We start from the raw sequence: 17,037 nt of genomic DNA, 5'->3' as shown, positions 1-17,037 counted from the left end.
TGTTGCATGACCAAATGTTGGCAAAGCTTTAGCTGTCAGATGGACGTCCTCACATTTGACTCTAGAAAACTTTGGTATACAGAGAAGTTCATGGTCGACTTATTGACTGTGAGGTGGTGCCAAGGTCCTGGCTAAAAAAACAAGCCCAAAATCATCAGCCCTCCACCAGTATGTGTGACTTTTGGTATGAGGTGTTTTTGCTGTTATGTTCTTTAGGTCATCAAATATGGCACTGTGTATTATGGCCAAACATCTCCACTTGAGTCTCGTCTGTTCAAAGCACATTGTTCTACAAGTCTTATGGTTTGTTCAGATGCAACTTTGCAAACCTAAAAACATGCTGTCATGTTTTTTTAGAAAGCCAAGCCTTGCAAAAATGTCACACCTGTCCCATATTTTTCTAACTGTATTGTTTTTATTTATACAGATAAATTCAGATAAATGCTGATCTTTGGATATTTTTATTGATCAAAGAATCCTGGAAAAAATATTTACTCAACTGCTTTAAGTATTGAAAATAATAATAATTTTAAAATGTTTCTTCAACAGCGAATCAGCATATAATGATCATTTCTGGAGGATCATGTGACACTGAAGACTGGAGTAATGATGCTGAAAATTTAGCTTTGATCACAGGAATAAATTACATTTTAAAATATATTCAAATAGAAAACAGTTATCTTAAATAGTAAAAATATTTCACAATATTGCTGTTTTTGCTGTATTTTGGATCAAATAAATGCAGGCTTGTGAGTAGAAGAGACTTCATTCAAAAACATAAAAATATCTGGTAGTGTATATGTATAGTATATACAGTCAAGCCCGAAATTATTCATACCCCTGGCAAAATCTGACTTAAAGTTACTTTTATTCAACCAGCAAAGTTTTTTTTGACCGGAAATGACACAGGCTTCTCCCAAAAGATAATAAGACAATGTACAAGAGGCATCATTGTGGAAAAAAATATTTTCAGCTTTTATTTACATTTGAACAAAAAGTGGTATGTCCAAAAGTATTCATACCTTTTGCAAACTGTCACAGTCTATGGGAAAATCCAAAGTTCTATACCATTCCAAATAGTCAGGTGAAAAATAGAAGCTCTCTGCTGTTGGTTTGTGGACAGTTATGGCTAAGACAAAGAAGCTCACTGAGGACCTGCTCACAAGTCAGGAAAGGGCTATAAGACCACAAAGTGGTACAGTGCAAAGTATTATTTAAAAAATACAAGACGTTCCGCACTGTGAAAAATCTCAGAGGTTGTGGTCGGAAGCCAAAAGTGACACCTGTGCTGGCCAGGAGGATAGTGAGAGAGCTAAAAAAGGATGCAAGGATCACCACCAAGGCCATCCTGATGAATCTGGGCTCTGCTGGTGGCAACATCTCAAGGCAGACAGTCCAACAGACACTGCACACCGCTGGGTTCCACGGACGCAGACCAAGGAGGACACCACTTCTCCAGATAAGGCACACAAAAGCCCGCTTGGCCTTTGCAAATGCTCATCTGGAGAAAGAAGAAGACTTCTGGTCTTCTGTTTTATGGTCAGATGAAACAAAAATTGAATTGTTTGGCCACAATGATGTAGCATTCATTAGGTGTAAAAAAGGAGAAGCCTTCAACCTTAAGAACATCTGTCACTGGCAAACATGGTGGTGGGAACCTAATGTTTTGGGGGTTTTTCAGCCGGTGGACCAGGGAACATAATCACAGTGAACGGCACCATGAAAAAAAGGAGCAATACATCAAAATTCTCAACAACAACATCAGGCAGTCTGCAGAGAAACTTGGCCTTGGGCACCAGTGGACATTTCAGCACGACAACGACCCAAAACACACAGCAAAAGTGGTGAAGAAATGGTTAGCAGACAAAAACATTAACCTTTTCCAGTGGCCCAGCCAGAGTCCTGACTTAAATCCTATTGAGAATCTGTGGAGGGAGCTAAAGATCAGGGTGATGGCAAGGAGACCCTCCAACCTGAAAGAGTTGGAGCTCATCGCTAAAGAGGAATGGACAAAAATACCAGTGGAGACATGCAAAAAGCTGGTCAGCAATTATAGGAAGAGTTTGATTGCTGTAATAGGCAATAAAGGCTTTTCTATTGATTATTGAGAAGGGTATGAATAATTTTGGACATGCCACTTTTTGTTCAAATGTAAATAAAAGATGAGTAATCATTTTTTCCACAATGATGCCTGGGAGACGTGTGTCATTTCTAATAAAAAAAACTCGCTGGTTCAATAAAAATAAACTTTAAGTTAGAATTTGCCAGGGGTATGAATAATTTCGGGCTTGACTGTATTTGTATTTATTTATTTATTTATTTATTTATTTATAATGTGTATTATATATCTATTTACAGTTAAACTACTATTGAATATTATATTGTCAGAAAAAAAAATATCCTTAATGCTTTAAAATGGCCTGTCAGTTAGTTTTTCCCACAGTTCACCTACTAACACACTATATCCACTACTGATCCTACTTCCAGGAGCTGCTAAACATCTTGAGGGTGAAAGTCTCATGAGTCTTATTGCTACACCACAGTGTAATAGAAGAGGTTTGGCAGAGGAGCTCTGTTATGAGCTCAAAGCTCAATGAGGAGTTTAAGAGCTTTAGCCTTTAGCATTCCTCTATTCCGCTGCGAGGAGTAACTTTTATTGTTACTCCAATAAAACACTCAATTGAGTCCGGAAACAGACTTTTCCACTCACAGCAGTTGAGACCATGAGTGGCCTGAAGCTTTATTGCTCATAGAGACCAAGTGTTTTATTAGCCTACAAAGAGCCGCTCTCCTGTTTAAAAAAGCGGTAAATTAGCACCTGATATGCAATAATGTACAAAAATGCACTGAGTAGGTTATAATGTGCTTATTGCTTTCATTTGACTTCTATTAAACATTACTAAACATTAATGTGTATTTAAGTTTTTCAGTGCATGTATTGCATATAAGTGAATATCTGAAGTGGTCTTTGGGTTTCAGTGTTTTTTTTTTTTTCCCACTGACGCAAACATCTCCAACCACAGACAGATAAAGCACACGTACCAACTGAACAACAGGAAATGTTGCACTATTCAAGCGTGAGCTCATTTAGCCGCAAGCCTAAACAATAATGCAGCACTCGCAGACATTGTAGTTGATCTACCTGTATCACTTTCTTTACTTTCTTTACTTCACACTCACCTTTTCCTCCACTGATTGGTTTGAGATACAACGCCAGCTCCTCCACACAGATCCTGCACACTTCATAATGTCTCGTGTCTTCAACACTGCCCACACTCACAATCTCTCCCTCCGGAACCTGCAGAGAAAAACAAGCATTGGCAGATATGAAACACCACCACAAGAGTTCTATTTATGACACTGTGACGTCAGTGTTAAACAGCATATTGATCACTGGTGAATATTACCAGCTTGGAGGGAAACAAAGTGAAAATATTAGATGGTAATGAAGAAAATTATTACATAATCCAAACAATAAAAAATAGAATTGAATTGTGAGAAATATAATTAGAATTACGAGATACAAACTTACAATTGAGAGAAATATACTTAGAATTATGATATATAAACTCAGAATTAAGAGAAAAAAAGTCAGAATTGTGAGAAATAACCCAGAATTGTGGAAAATAGAATTTACAAGATATAAACTTACAATTGAGTGAAATTTACTTAGAATTACGAGATATAAACTTAAAAATTGCGAGAAACATACTTACAATTATGAGATATAAACTCAGAATTGTGGGAAATACACTTCGAATTATGAGATATAAACTTAGAATTAAGAGAAATACACTTACACCGTGTCTACACCGGACGCGAGTGGCGCGACGTGACAAAATACAATAGACCCTATTATGCTGCCTACACTAGATGCGGCGTGGGACGCACGGGGCGGCGCGGCGCAACACGGCAAATCTCCGACAGTAATCTGCTGCCGCGTTCTATTAATGACGTGCTCACACAAAGTTTAAATGATTTGCAACGGTCGTTTTGTCGCGTCCGGTGTAGACACGGTGTTAGAATTATGAAATATAAACTTATAATTAAGAAAAATATACTTAGAATTATGAGATATAAACTCTGAATTAAGAGAAAAAAAGTCAGAATTGTGAGAAATAACCCAGAATTGTGGAAAATAGAATTTACAAGATATAAACTTAGAATTGAGAGAAATTTTCTTAGAATTATGAGATATAAACTTAAAAATTGAGAGAAATATACTTAGAATTATGAGATATAAACTTAAAATTAAGAGAAATACACTTAGAATTACGAGATATAAACTTAGAATTAAGAAAAATATACTTAGAATTCCGAGATACAAACTTAGAATTGAGAGAAATATACTTAGAATTAGGAGATATAAACTCAGAATTAAGAGAAAAAAAGTCAGAATGTGAGAAATAACCAAGAATTGTGGAAAATAGAATTTACAAGATATAAACTTAGAACTGAGAGAAATTTACTAAGAATTATGAGATATAAACTCAGAATTGTGAGAAATATGAGATATAAACTTAGAATTTTTAGAAATTTAGAATTACGAGATATAAACTTAGAATTTTGAAAAATTTACTTATAATTATGAGATATAAACTTAGAATTGAGAGGAATTTACTTATAATTACGAGATATAAACTTAGAATTGAGAGGAATTTACTTATAATTACGAGATATAAACTTAGAATTGAGAGGAATTTACTTATAATTACGAGATATAAACTTAGAATTGAGAGGAATTTACTTATAATTACGAGATGTAAACTTAGAATTTTGAGAAATTTAGAATTACGAGATATAAACTTAGAATTTTGAGAAATTTACTTATAATTACGAGATGTAAACTTAGAATTTTGAGAAATTTAGAATTACGAGATATAAACTTAGAATTTTGAGAAATTTACTTATAATTATGAGATATAAACTCAGAATTAAGAGAAAAAAAAAGTCAGAATGTGAGAAATAACCAAGAATTGTGGAAAATAGAATTTACAAGATATAAACTTAGAACTGAGAGAAATTTACTTATAATTATGAGATATAAACTCAGAATTGTGAGAGATACGAGATATAAACTTAGAATTTTTAGAAATTTAGAATTACGAGATATAAACTTAGAATTTTGAGAAATTTACTTATAATTATGAGATATAAACTTAGAATTGAGAGGAATTTACTTATAATTATGAGATATAAACTTAGAATTGAGAGGAATTTACTTATAATTACGAGATATAAACTTAGAATTGAGAGGAATTTACTTATAATTACGAGATATAAACTTAGAATTGAGAGGAATTTACTTATAATTACGAGATATAAACTTAGAATTGAGAGGAATTTACTTATAATTTCGAGATATAAACTTAGAATTGAGAGAAATTTACTTATAATTACGAGATGTAAACTTAGAATTTTGAGAAATTTAGAATTACGAGATATAAACTTAGAATTTTGAGAAATTTACTTATAATTATGAGATATAAACTTAGAATTGAGAGGAATTTACTTATAATTATGAGATATAAACTTAGAATTGAGAGGAATTTACTTATAATTACGAGATATAAACTTAGAATTGAGAGGAATTTACTTATAATTACGAGATATAAACTTAGAATTGAGAGGAATTTACTTATAATTACGAGATATAAACTTAGAATTGAGAGGAATTTACTTATAATTTCGAGATATAAACTTAGAATTGAGAGAAATTTACTTATAATTACGAGATGTAAACTTAGAATTTTGAGAAATTTAGAATTACGAGATATAAACTTAGAATTTTGAGAAATTTACTTATAATTATGAGATATAAACTTAGAATTGAGAGAAATATACTTATAATTACGAGATATAAACTTAGAATTTTGAGAAATTTACTTATAATTACGAGAAATAAACTTAGAATATTTAGAAATTTAGAATTACGAGATATAAACTTAGAATTTTTAGAAATTTAGAATTACGAGATATAAACTTTGAATTTTGAGAAATTTACTTATAATTATGAGATATAAACTCAGAATTAAGAGAAAAAAAGTCAGAATGTGAGAAATAACCAAGAATTGTGGAAAATAGAATTTACAAGATATAAACTTAGAACTGAGAGAAATTTACTAAGAATTATGAGATATAAACTCAGAATTGTGAGAAATATGAGATATAAACTTAGAATTTTTAGAAATTTAGAATTACGAGATATAAACTTAGAATTTTGAAAAATTTACTTATAATTATGAGATATAAACTTAGAATTGAGAGGAATTTACTTATAATTACGAGATATAAACTTATAATTACGAGAAATAAACTTAGAATATTTAGAAATTTAGAATTACGAGATATAAACTTAGAATTTTTAGAAATTTAGAATTATGAGATATAAACTTTGAATTTTGAGAAATTTACTTATAATTATGAGATATAACTTAGAATTGAGAGGAATTTACTTATAATTACGAGATATAAACTTCGAATTTTGAGAAATTTACTTATAATTATGAGATATAAACTTAGAATTGAGAGAAATATACTTATAATTACGAGATATAAACTTAGAATTACGAGAAATAAACTTAGAATATTTAGAAATTTAGAATTACGAGATATAAACTTAGAATTTTTAGAAATTTAGAATTATGAGATATAAACTTTGAATTTTGAGAAATTTACTTATAATTATGAGATATAACTTAGAATTGAGAGGAATTTACTTATAATTACGAGATATAAACTTAGAATTGAGAGGAATTTACTTATAATTACGAGATATAAACTTAGAATTGAGAGGAATTTACTTATAATTTCGAGATATAAACTTAGAATTGAGAGGAATTTACTTATAATTACGAGATGTAAACTTTAGAATTACGAGATATAAACTTAGAATTTTGAGAAATTTACTTATAATTATGAGATATAAACTTAGAATTGAGAGAATTATACTTATAATTACGAGATATAAACTTAGAATTTTGAGAAATTTACTTATAATTACGAGAAATAAACTTAGAATATTTAGAAATTTAGAATTACGAGATATAAACTTTGAATTTTGAGAAATTTACTTAGAATTATGAGATATAAACTTAGAATTGAGAGAAATATACTTAAAATGATAAGATATAAACTCAGAATTCTGAGGAAAAAAGTCAGAATTTTGAGAAATAAACTCAGAATTAAGAGAAATATATTCAGAATTGTGAGATATAAACGCAGAATTAAGAGAAATATATTCAGAACTGTGAGATATAAACTCTGAATTTTGGAAAATACACTTAGAATTACGGGATATAAACTTAGAATTGAGAGAAATATAGTTAGAACTGTGAGATATAAACTCTGAATTTTGGAAAATACACTTAGAATTACGGGATATAAACTTAGAATTGAGAGAAATATAGTTAGAACTGTGAGATATAAACTATGAATTGAGAGAAATATACTTATACAAACTCAAAATTGTGAGATATAAAGATTGCAGAATACTGAGTGTGCTGTGCATCTTGCAATTCTGACTTTTTTCTTAGAAAATCATTTCTTAGAAATTAATTTCTTGTAAAACTTCCAAAAAAAAGTTTTGAGCTTCACAGCCCAGAAACACAGCAATTCAAAATCTCTAAAGCAATCATATCAATCATAACAGCATGCCCCACTCACCGGCGCCCCCACCAGCTGCAGGAGGGCACAGTTGACAGGCAGCACATCAATGTCAGTGCTAATGGCCGTCTGGTCAAAAGGACAGGCCTTGCGGTGCAGTTTGTGCAGGCAGGTCTTGCAGACGGTGTGCGAGCAGCCCAGGCTGATGGGCTTGTGGCTGCAGGCGTCAAACTCATTGTAGCAAATGGGGCAGGATAGAAACTCAGTCCATTGAGCTGCCTGCACCGGCATCCTGTGACCTCCAGGTGGAACAATCACGCTCAGGTAGATCGCATGACGCCTCGCCCCGGCGCCTTAAACACACCTGAAGAGAGAAGAACATAAATTTATACAAGAAATCTGAGTTCAAAGATTTTTAAGAAAAAAATCATGATTCGCCAATAACATTTGTACTAAAATTGGCCTTGCTGAAGAACATTGCTTTGTGTTCTCAGGTGATAAGTCTTCTTTATAGAGTATCATACATTTGTGCGAAAAGCACTTAACAAAAGAAAACTTTTGTTAAAAACAAATTCATGTATGAAGGCATTGAATTACGCAGAGGTTTTTTGCTCTGTTCATTAAAATAACCAATTTATTTTGACTTGATTTGTTTGTTCATGAATCAGACTACACAGGTGGTGCTTTTTCCGTGTAACGCTTTTTTTCTTGTACCAGTTGCTTCTTTCTTTGTAAACTGAACTACATTGGTGGCGGTGTTTGTTTTTGCATGTAATATGTTTTTTTTTTTAACTTGTGCCATTGCTTGATTCAATTCAACCAATTCATTTGACTAATAAGAGTAATTTCTTCATGATTTTGACTACATAGGCGGTGTTGTTTGTTTTTGCGTGCAATGTTTTTTTTTTTTTTTTTTTGGTTGTGCCAGTTACTCGATTCATAAAAAGAGTCAATTCATTTGACTAACAAGAGTTATGTCTTCGTAAATTGGACTACATAAACGGCGCTGTTTGTTTTTACGTGTAATATGTGTTTTTTACTTGTGCCAGTTGCTTGATTCATTAAAACAACCAAATCATTTGACTAATAAGAGTCATTTCTTCATGATTCAGACTACATAGATGGTCTTGTTTGTTTTTGCATGCAATGTTTTTTTTTTTATCTTGTGGCAGTTGCTCAATTTATTAAGACAACCAATTATTTTTTTTTTTTACTTGTGCCAGTTGCATGATTCATTAAAGGGGTTCCTATTATGCTTTTTCACTTTTTGAATTTTAGTCAGTTATGCTGGAGCTGGTTTCAGGCATGTAAATATTGAAATAAATTTGCACAATAATGATAATATCATGTATCGGAATATTTTTTACTCACCCTCCATGCATCCTAGGTATATGACTTCCTTCTTTCAGATGAATGCAATGGAAGTTATATTAAAAATTATCCTGGCACTTTCAAGCTTTAGAACAGTATAGAACGGATCCATAATAAAAAGTGCCTCACATGGCTCCGGGGGGGTCAATAAAAGCCTCCTGTAGCGAACCGATGTGTTTTTGTAAGAAAAACATCCATATTTAAAACGTAAGAATCACTTTAATCTAACTTGTGCTAACAGTTGTACACAGAACTTGCTGCTTTGGGAAGGGGCGTGGCAGGACTGAAACGCTGTCTAAGCTGTTCACCAATCGCAACGCAGTGGGACTGCTAACCAATCACAACACATTTCATTTTTCGGAAGACGGGCCTTCATCAAACCCGGAGCTAATCGAGCCATTTGTGCCAGGCTGGGGAGAAAGCTATTGTAATAATGTAAATTATGTGAAAAATAATGTGTTTTTCGAACCACCAAGCATGAGAGCATGTTCTAGTGCACCCCCAAAACAAAATAAAGACTTTGTAAAAGAGCATAATAGAACCCCTTTAAAAAAACCAATTAATTTGACTTATAAGAGTCATTTGTTCATGAACCAGACTACATAGATGGCACTGTTTGTTTTTGCATGTAATACGTGTTTTTCGTGTTGCTCGATTTATTACTAGAGCCAATTACAAGAGTCATTTCTTTGCGAATTGGACTACATAGGTAGCGCTGTTTGTTTTTGCATGCAATATGTGCTTTTTTTCTTGTGTCAGTTATTCGATTTATTAAAAGAATCAATTAATTTCACTAACAAGAGTAAACTGGACTTACATAGGTAGCGCTGTTTGTTTTTGCGTTGAATATGTTTTTTTTTTATTTTTACTTGTGCTAGTTGCTTAATTCATTTTTTTTTTAAATTTGACTAAGACTAATTTCTTAGTGAATTGATCTACTGTATATAGGTGGTGCTGTTTGTTTTTGCGTATGTTTTTATTCTTTTTTTTTACTTGTGCCAGTTGCTCGATTTTATTGAGAGAACAAATTCTTTTTTTTTTTTACTTGCACCAGTTGCACAATTAATTGAAAGAACCAATTATTTTTTACTTATAATAGTCATTGTTTGTAATTTGGACTACATTCTAATCATTACGTTTGTAATCATGGACTACGATTCTTCAAGAAGAACCAATTCATTTTATTTTTTACTTGGGCCCGTTACTCGATTAATTAAAAGAATCTGTTCATTTGACTAGCAACAGTTATTTATTTGTGAATTGTACTACATATGTGGCACAGTTGCATGTTTTTTTTTTTTTATTTGTGACAGCTGTTTGATCCATTAAGAGAACCAATTCATTTTATTTTTACTTATGCCAGTTGCTTGATTCATTAAAAGAACCAATCTATTTGACTAAGAGGCATTTCTTCATGATTTGGACTACATAGGTGGTGCTGTTCATTTTTGCGTGCAATATGTGTTTTTTTTTTTACTTGGTCAGTTGCTTAATTCATCAAAAGAACCTATTCATTTTTTTAATTGCGCCAGTTGTTTGATTCATTAAAAGAATCAATTTGACTTACAAGAGTAGGTGGCGCTGTTTTTGCGTGTAACACACGTTTTAATTTTTTATTTACTTGTGCCAGTAAGAAGCCCCTCAGAACATCCTAGCAAACACCCAGAATCCCTTAGCAACCACCCAGCAACATCCAGACATCATGGCGCTCATATTTTCTTTCAAGATACTCATTCTCTCTCTCACTTCCTTGCTCTCTGATGTCATTTCTTGTTGCCATCAGCTCTCAGCTCTAGGAATAAATTGTCTTGCACTCAGACTCATTCATGTTCTTCACCTCTCCATTCACTCAACCCCTCCCTCAAGCTTTCTCGAGATCCCTTTATTTGTTCCGAATTTGTGCTCTTCAGGGACTTCCTGAGGGACAGAAGGTGGAGCAGATAAGCGTGATTTACAAACAGCCATCAGCACTGTGTGGATTGAAACCCCACATTAAACACACTTCACAAACCCCAGTGAAAAAGCCAGGGAGAGGAACAGCTGAAAAATGGCTTTATCTTCGCCAGCGCCTCATGGATGACTCTTGTTGGAAGGTGTAAAATTACAGCGGTAAAAGAAATCATTCATTCCCCTACTTGGACACCACACAGAGCTTCAGCTGCCACGCAACTGCTGTTTTAGCACCTGCTGACCGAACCCCCTCGACTGATGTCTGTTCCTCCAGGAAAAGCTTCGGTGACACTTCATACCCCTGACAGAACCACCATGTCATGCTAAGTTATGCAAGGGCCCCTACTGCTGTTGGGAATCAATCATTTGTCAGGGAGGAACTCATGCCTTTGGCCATGTGGGCACTACTCTCTTTCAGTAATTTATATTCATCAAACTCTTAAAAGTACAACAAAAACACGAGCCAAATTTCTTGTAAAGGCATGAAAATGAATGCCAGTACATCTTAACTGTTAAGTAAAAGAAAGCCATCATGTATAATATTCAAACTAAAAGGTGTAAGTTTATTCTCAACGTAAGAAAAAACACAAAGCAATATGCAATATCAACGGCGTTAGTTTTAAATACTACCCTATTATAAACAATTCAGCATATTAAATGCAACGTTAATAAAAGAAATGCAATGCATAAAGTAACACTTGAAGTAGGCTAGATAGCAAGTTATTGCGCATATATTAAACATTTATGCAACTACGCACCATGTAAGTGAAACATCCACAGCGTAGCTCGATTCCGCTCTCGCGAGTCATATTTCCACGCTGCTGCTGAATTTAATGTCGCGGGGTTCACGCGTGCGACAAAACGTGTTCGTGGGGTTTGAAGATAGTTGCGGTGGTGGGTTTCAGGGTGTGAGTAATGGTCACGAGGAGCATCACGATGCGAGAGGGAATACTGTTATTTACACGCCCACTCCATCACGCGAGTGAACATCATCAATACACTTTACATACATTAACTAGTGCGGGCGTCTGTGTGTCTTTTAGATGTTACATTTATATTTATTTACGAATGTATTAATACAAACATGGCGTTTTTAAAAGTCATGCATATCGCAGCAGTGACGCTTGGAAGTAATACAGGCTCAATTGGGCTTGTTTGAACTGAGCACGTCGTGTGTGGAACGTGGTGCAACACAAAAAAATACAAAAGATCACTTCAAGCTCATAAACAGGAAATCACTTCACTGTCTTGTGACCATGTGACTAGGGCACTGCAGAAAATAGAAACTCTAAGGTTAAACAGGAAAATGTTTGCAACTATTAGCATTATTATGAAAGTTATTTACTATTTCACAGTAAATCATTACATTACAAAATTCAGGGGAAGACTATACACACTCCTGGACTTCTAAATATTTCATTGAAGTGTATACATGTGACCCTGGACCACAAAACCAGTCATAAGTAGCATGGGTACATTTGTAGCAATAAACAAAAAATACATTGTATGGACTACATTTATCGTTTTTTATTTTATGCCACAAAATCATTAGGATATTATTAAAGATCACGTTCCATAAATTTCATACCGTAGAAATATCAAAACTTAATTTTTGATTAGTAATATCCATTGCTAAGAACTTCATTCTGACACCTTTAAAGGCAATGTTCTCAGTATTTCGATTTTTTGCACCCTCAGATTGCAGATTTTCAAACAGCTGGCCAAACAAAGTTGTATTCCTAGCCTAACAAAGCATGCATCAATGGAAAGTTTATTTATTCAGCTTTAATTTGATGTATAATTCTGACCCTTATGACTGGTTTTGTGGTCCAGGGTCAAATGTGAGTATACAACGGCATAAATATTTACAGTTATTTCAACCCTCTCATATCCCGACCAACATCAGCTGGGACAAAACATAAAAAATGATCACTTTCAGCAACACAGTTTGCACCTGGCTCCACGTTGTAGGCCTACTACTAGTCCCTTGATGGATAGTCCCTTGTGTTTCATGGAAAGCACTTGCTCCAATATATTGACAGGCCCAGAACCTGAACCCTAGGAATGCTGAGGGGTAAGGCGTGCAAATGTGCACTTGAGAATATCTTTAGGTCACTGTGACCCCAAAGTCGGAACATCCTGTCCTTGTCATCCCATACACCTTCTCTGTCTTCTTATTACTTCTACACACGTAAACCATTTTGCCCCACCAACAGACACAAGTTTGAATAGATAGCAAATCTGCACTCCTTACATTTAATTTTCAATGGCAAATCTGTATACAGAACATAAAAAGATGGTCACCAAAGTGATGGGTCAATTTCTCATCTTCAGTTGACTTCTCAACCACTGTTGTTATTGTAGAAATCACTTGTAGTCATGCTATGGTCTAAACATCAGCAAGAACATCATCTATGTTCTAAGAACGAATACTAACGTTCTCATTAAGTTATGAAAACGTCGTTTATGAACGTTCTCTGGATGTCATTGTAGGAACATTCCTTTTAAATGTTCTCTAAACGTTCTGAAACAAATAGTAAGGTTTTAAAAATGTCGTCCAACGTTGAAACTGAAACGTTTCAAATATGTTAACTTTCCTGGAAGAACGTTTGTTCATTACTTTGAGAGAATCTTGCCAGAATGTTAGCTGCATTACCTCCGGCCTCCTTAAGAAAGACTATTTTATTAATATTTCATACTGGCTGCTGCTTGCCATGTTGTTACGCCTGTTAATGACTATACTGTACATATATTGTGTCAAGTAACGTAAAAATGTGGTAACGACTACACTGATTCAAGTCAAAAAACGATTACAATTTAATATGCCAGACTTGAGTTTGAGACTACAGCGATTACAGAATGGAATCAGGTAGAATCCCCCTCAAGGTAGACGCCACCATCAAGGTAACCACAATGCATCTGCACTCTTCACACTGTATACTGAAACCGAAACTACTTAAATTTATTGCCTCTTTATGTAAGTATTGCGTTTTAGTATAATGTGTCTTTCAGATGTAAAGAAATATGACCATCATTATTAGTATACATGGAAAATGAACACTATAATGCCTTGGGTGGATATAATGAATGAAACGTGCCAGAATCAATTGTTCTTAAGACGCGGAAGTCTTTGAGCGCGAATTGTGTTTGATGGTGTTGTGCAACTTCACTGACAGCTGCGCACTTATAAACTTATTCTAGTGCGGATAAACTTTATACAACGTGGATCATTCGTTCTCAAAATAATCATGAAATTGACTATTCACTGATTATTATTCATGACAATTAACTTCATTAGACATTGAAATAACGGCATTAAATTATAATGCTGATATAATATTCAAAGCACACAATGAATACGCCAAACGCAATAAGCATTCTTGCGCAAATAATTAGCTGTACAAAAAACTTAAAGCAACGCGACATGCTGTTGCTCATGCATCACTGTCTATTTGTTTTCACGCACAAAGTCTGAAAAAATAATCTTACTTAATATAAGAATGATGTTGCATAATGATTTCGCGCACATCTTTGAGCAGTGCGCGCCACACCAGCATCTATCCTCAATAATACTTCCCAATACTGTCAAAGTCGCGCGTCTTGCACTTACCGTAGGCGATACAGAGTATCATCATATCCGTCCATAGTTTATGTGCACTTCGCCATCAAGAGCAAATTCTTCATCGCATTCAATTATTCACAGCCGAGCCGAACTTGTTTCCCCCGATTTTTTGGCGTCCTTTTATTCCGTCCGGATATCACATAAAAGCGTATATGTAATTTCCAGAGATTTGGGAGCGCATTCCCTGACAGCGCGACATGTTCAGCATGAGCAGGTACACTCCCATGACCGTCAGCGACTATACGAAAACTACTATGACCAAGACGTATATTTACATATTAAAAAGCCAAACCTCTGCCATTGGATGACGACAACATGACGTCTGCGTTAGCTAATCAATATTCATGAGCCAAGCATTCACCTGTACAAAAAAGGCACAAACCTGTCACTCAAGCGGATTTCTAAGGTAGAAAAGCTAAAAGATACATCGTTGTACCTTATTTACCCTTAGATTGTATCTATTATTAGCTTAGAGGTAAATATTACTACTTTAAATAACTTTATTCTTTTAATGCGGAAGCCTTTTGTGAGACTGTTTGCAGTACAAACCAGTTTGTTCATAATTAAAATAATATGGTAAGACACACCAATTTGCAATATCAAGCAGCAAAACGAGCTGTTTTGTACAGCTAAAAATAGCTGGATGTGGATGAGACCGGAAGCCAGACACATAAAATTTACAAATAGCCGCGCCCACTCTTACGGGAGGAAAAAGGTGGATAGTTGGCTACCTAGTGACAGTTTTGTAGGCAGGGTTGCCAGGTTTTCACAACAAAACCTGCCCAATTGCTACTGAAAACAGCCCAAAAGTAGCCCAATCGTGTTTCGAGGGTGGCCCCCGTTTCGGGGGTAAAATACAATTTTTTTTGGCAGGATTCCCATGGTAAAATTAGCATTCCAAGGGCTAAGTATAACGTTATTGGGGTCGCTTTAACCCACGGACATGAAAAACAACCTGTGGCAACAATATTAAAATAGCTCAATTCCGCTGGAAAACCACAGACTTGGCAACACGGTTTGTAGGCTACCTTTTGTAAATGTTTTTCTTAATCAATTATTAGTAAGTTATTGCATTCGGAAGAGAAATGAATCAGTCATATGACAGCTTGTGGTTGTTGTTTTTCTTTAAAATCAGTATTATTTATAAATTAATTAATTAATTAATGCTGTGGGTTTGTTTCTTTGTTTAATAACTATGCTAATACACATTTAGAACCAATTATACTGCCTCTAAAAATATGGAAAGTCATTTAAAGCAAGAATTCTGTTAATATTTGGAATTATTTCATCATGGCAACAGACTAGCCCTAGCTGAGGGGGGCGGATGTAATAAAAATAGCTTTTTTCTCATTTTGCCTCATCAAAAGTAATAACCACAGTCTTTCAAAACTATACTCCTTATTCATTCCTTACGACTCCAAGCTTTGCTCTCTAAAGTTACCAAGCAACCTTCTTATTGCTTAATTAATATTTATCAGCCAAGCCTTCGCCATAGTAGGTTTCGCAACTTGAAAGATCCGTCCAGCAGTGAGATTCAGACTCGATATCACTCCGCCGCGGATGCTCGCATCCAGAATTGAGCTGTGGATGCGCTTGTTTTAACTTCAGATGACTCGGTTGGATCCTGAAACTGTGCTGTTTACAGTAGAATATCGCAGAGAATGTTGTTGCTGATTATTATGCAGGGTACTATTTTCATGTAGGGGGCAAGGATAAAGATGTAAAGGGGCAAAGCCGGAACAAGCCGCTTTTCGAGGCGTAGGCTGCATGTATTTTAAAGAGACAGAGATGCTTTAGTTGAACGATAGGGGATCATGTGGATCTGTTTGTTCATGTGCCTGGACGAAAATAGGAAATATAATGAGTAGAGGATCGATTAGTAAACTTGAACATCTTGAAATGGTCCATAAAAAGTTAATTTGCCTCGATGAAATAGGCTATACAAAGAGAATCCTCATGGGAATCTACTGTAGGCTATAGACTTATGCTAGTGAAAGAATCCTTTGACCAAATGGCACAATGCTTAGTCCTTTACTGGAGCTTTTTGAGGGAGTGAACTGTTTAAAATTATAATGTGTGTGAACTCAAGATCACACTTTCTGTTTCGGCTTCACTGATTTCTTTCATGGAGAAGTAGATACAGTAGCAGGTGCAATTGCATGTTTTATGTTCAAAATGATGTATGTGCAAATTTTTTTTATAAAATCCAGACTGAAGTAATATGTGACCCTGGACCACAAAACCAGTCATAAGTAGCACGGGTATGTTTGTAGCAATAGCCAAAAATACATTGTGTGGGTCATAAAATTTGAATGCCAAAAATCATTAGGATATTAAGTAACTATCATGTTCCATGAAGTTATTTTGATTAGTAATATGCATTGCTATAAACTTCATTTGGACAACTTTAAAAGCTATTTTCTCAATATTTTGATTTTTTTTTTTCACCCTCAAGATTCCAGATTTTCAAATCTCAACAAAATATGGTC

At 34.4% G+C, this 17,037-nt stretch overlaps 1 protein-coding gene across 1 annotated transcript in view; it reads right to left on the bottom strand.

Annotated features, from left to right (window-relative positions):
- rc3h2 (ring finger and CCCH-type domains 2) overlaps positions 1 to 14,757 on the bottom strand; it is a 44,808-nt gene extending 30,051 nt beyond the window's left edge. Inside the window, exons 1-3 of the mRNA XM_073829352.1 lie at positions 14,537 to 14,757; positions 7,666 to 7,969; positions 3,181 to 3,298 (exon numbers count right to left, since the gene is read on the bottom strand). Of these exons, the coding sequence (XP_073685453.1) occupies positions 3,181 to 3,298; positions 7,666 to 7,896 (349 nt within the window). The 5' untranslated portion in view covers positions 7,897 to 7,969; positions 14,537 to 14,757. The remainder of the gene's footprint in view (positions 1 to 3,180; positions 3,299 to 7,665; positions 7,970 to 14,536) is intronic.
- Between the last annotated feature and the right edge of the window lie 2,280 nt (positions 14,758 to 17,037).

This window comes from Garra rufa, chromosome 23 (assembly GCF_049309525.1).
Source record: "Garra rufa chromosome 23, GarRuf1.0, whole genome shotgun sequence".
NCBI lineage: Eukaryota > Metazoa > Chordata > Actinopteri > Cypriniformes > Cyprinidae > Garra > Garra rufa.
Note: the sequence above shows the minus strand (reverse complement) of the source record. Positions and strands in the feature narration are given on the sequence as shown.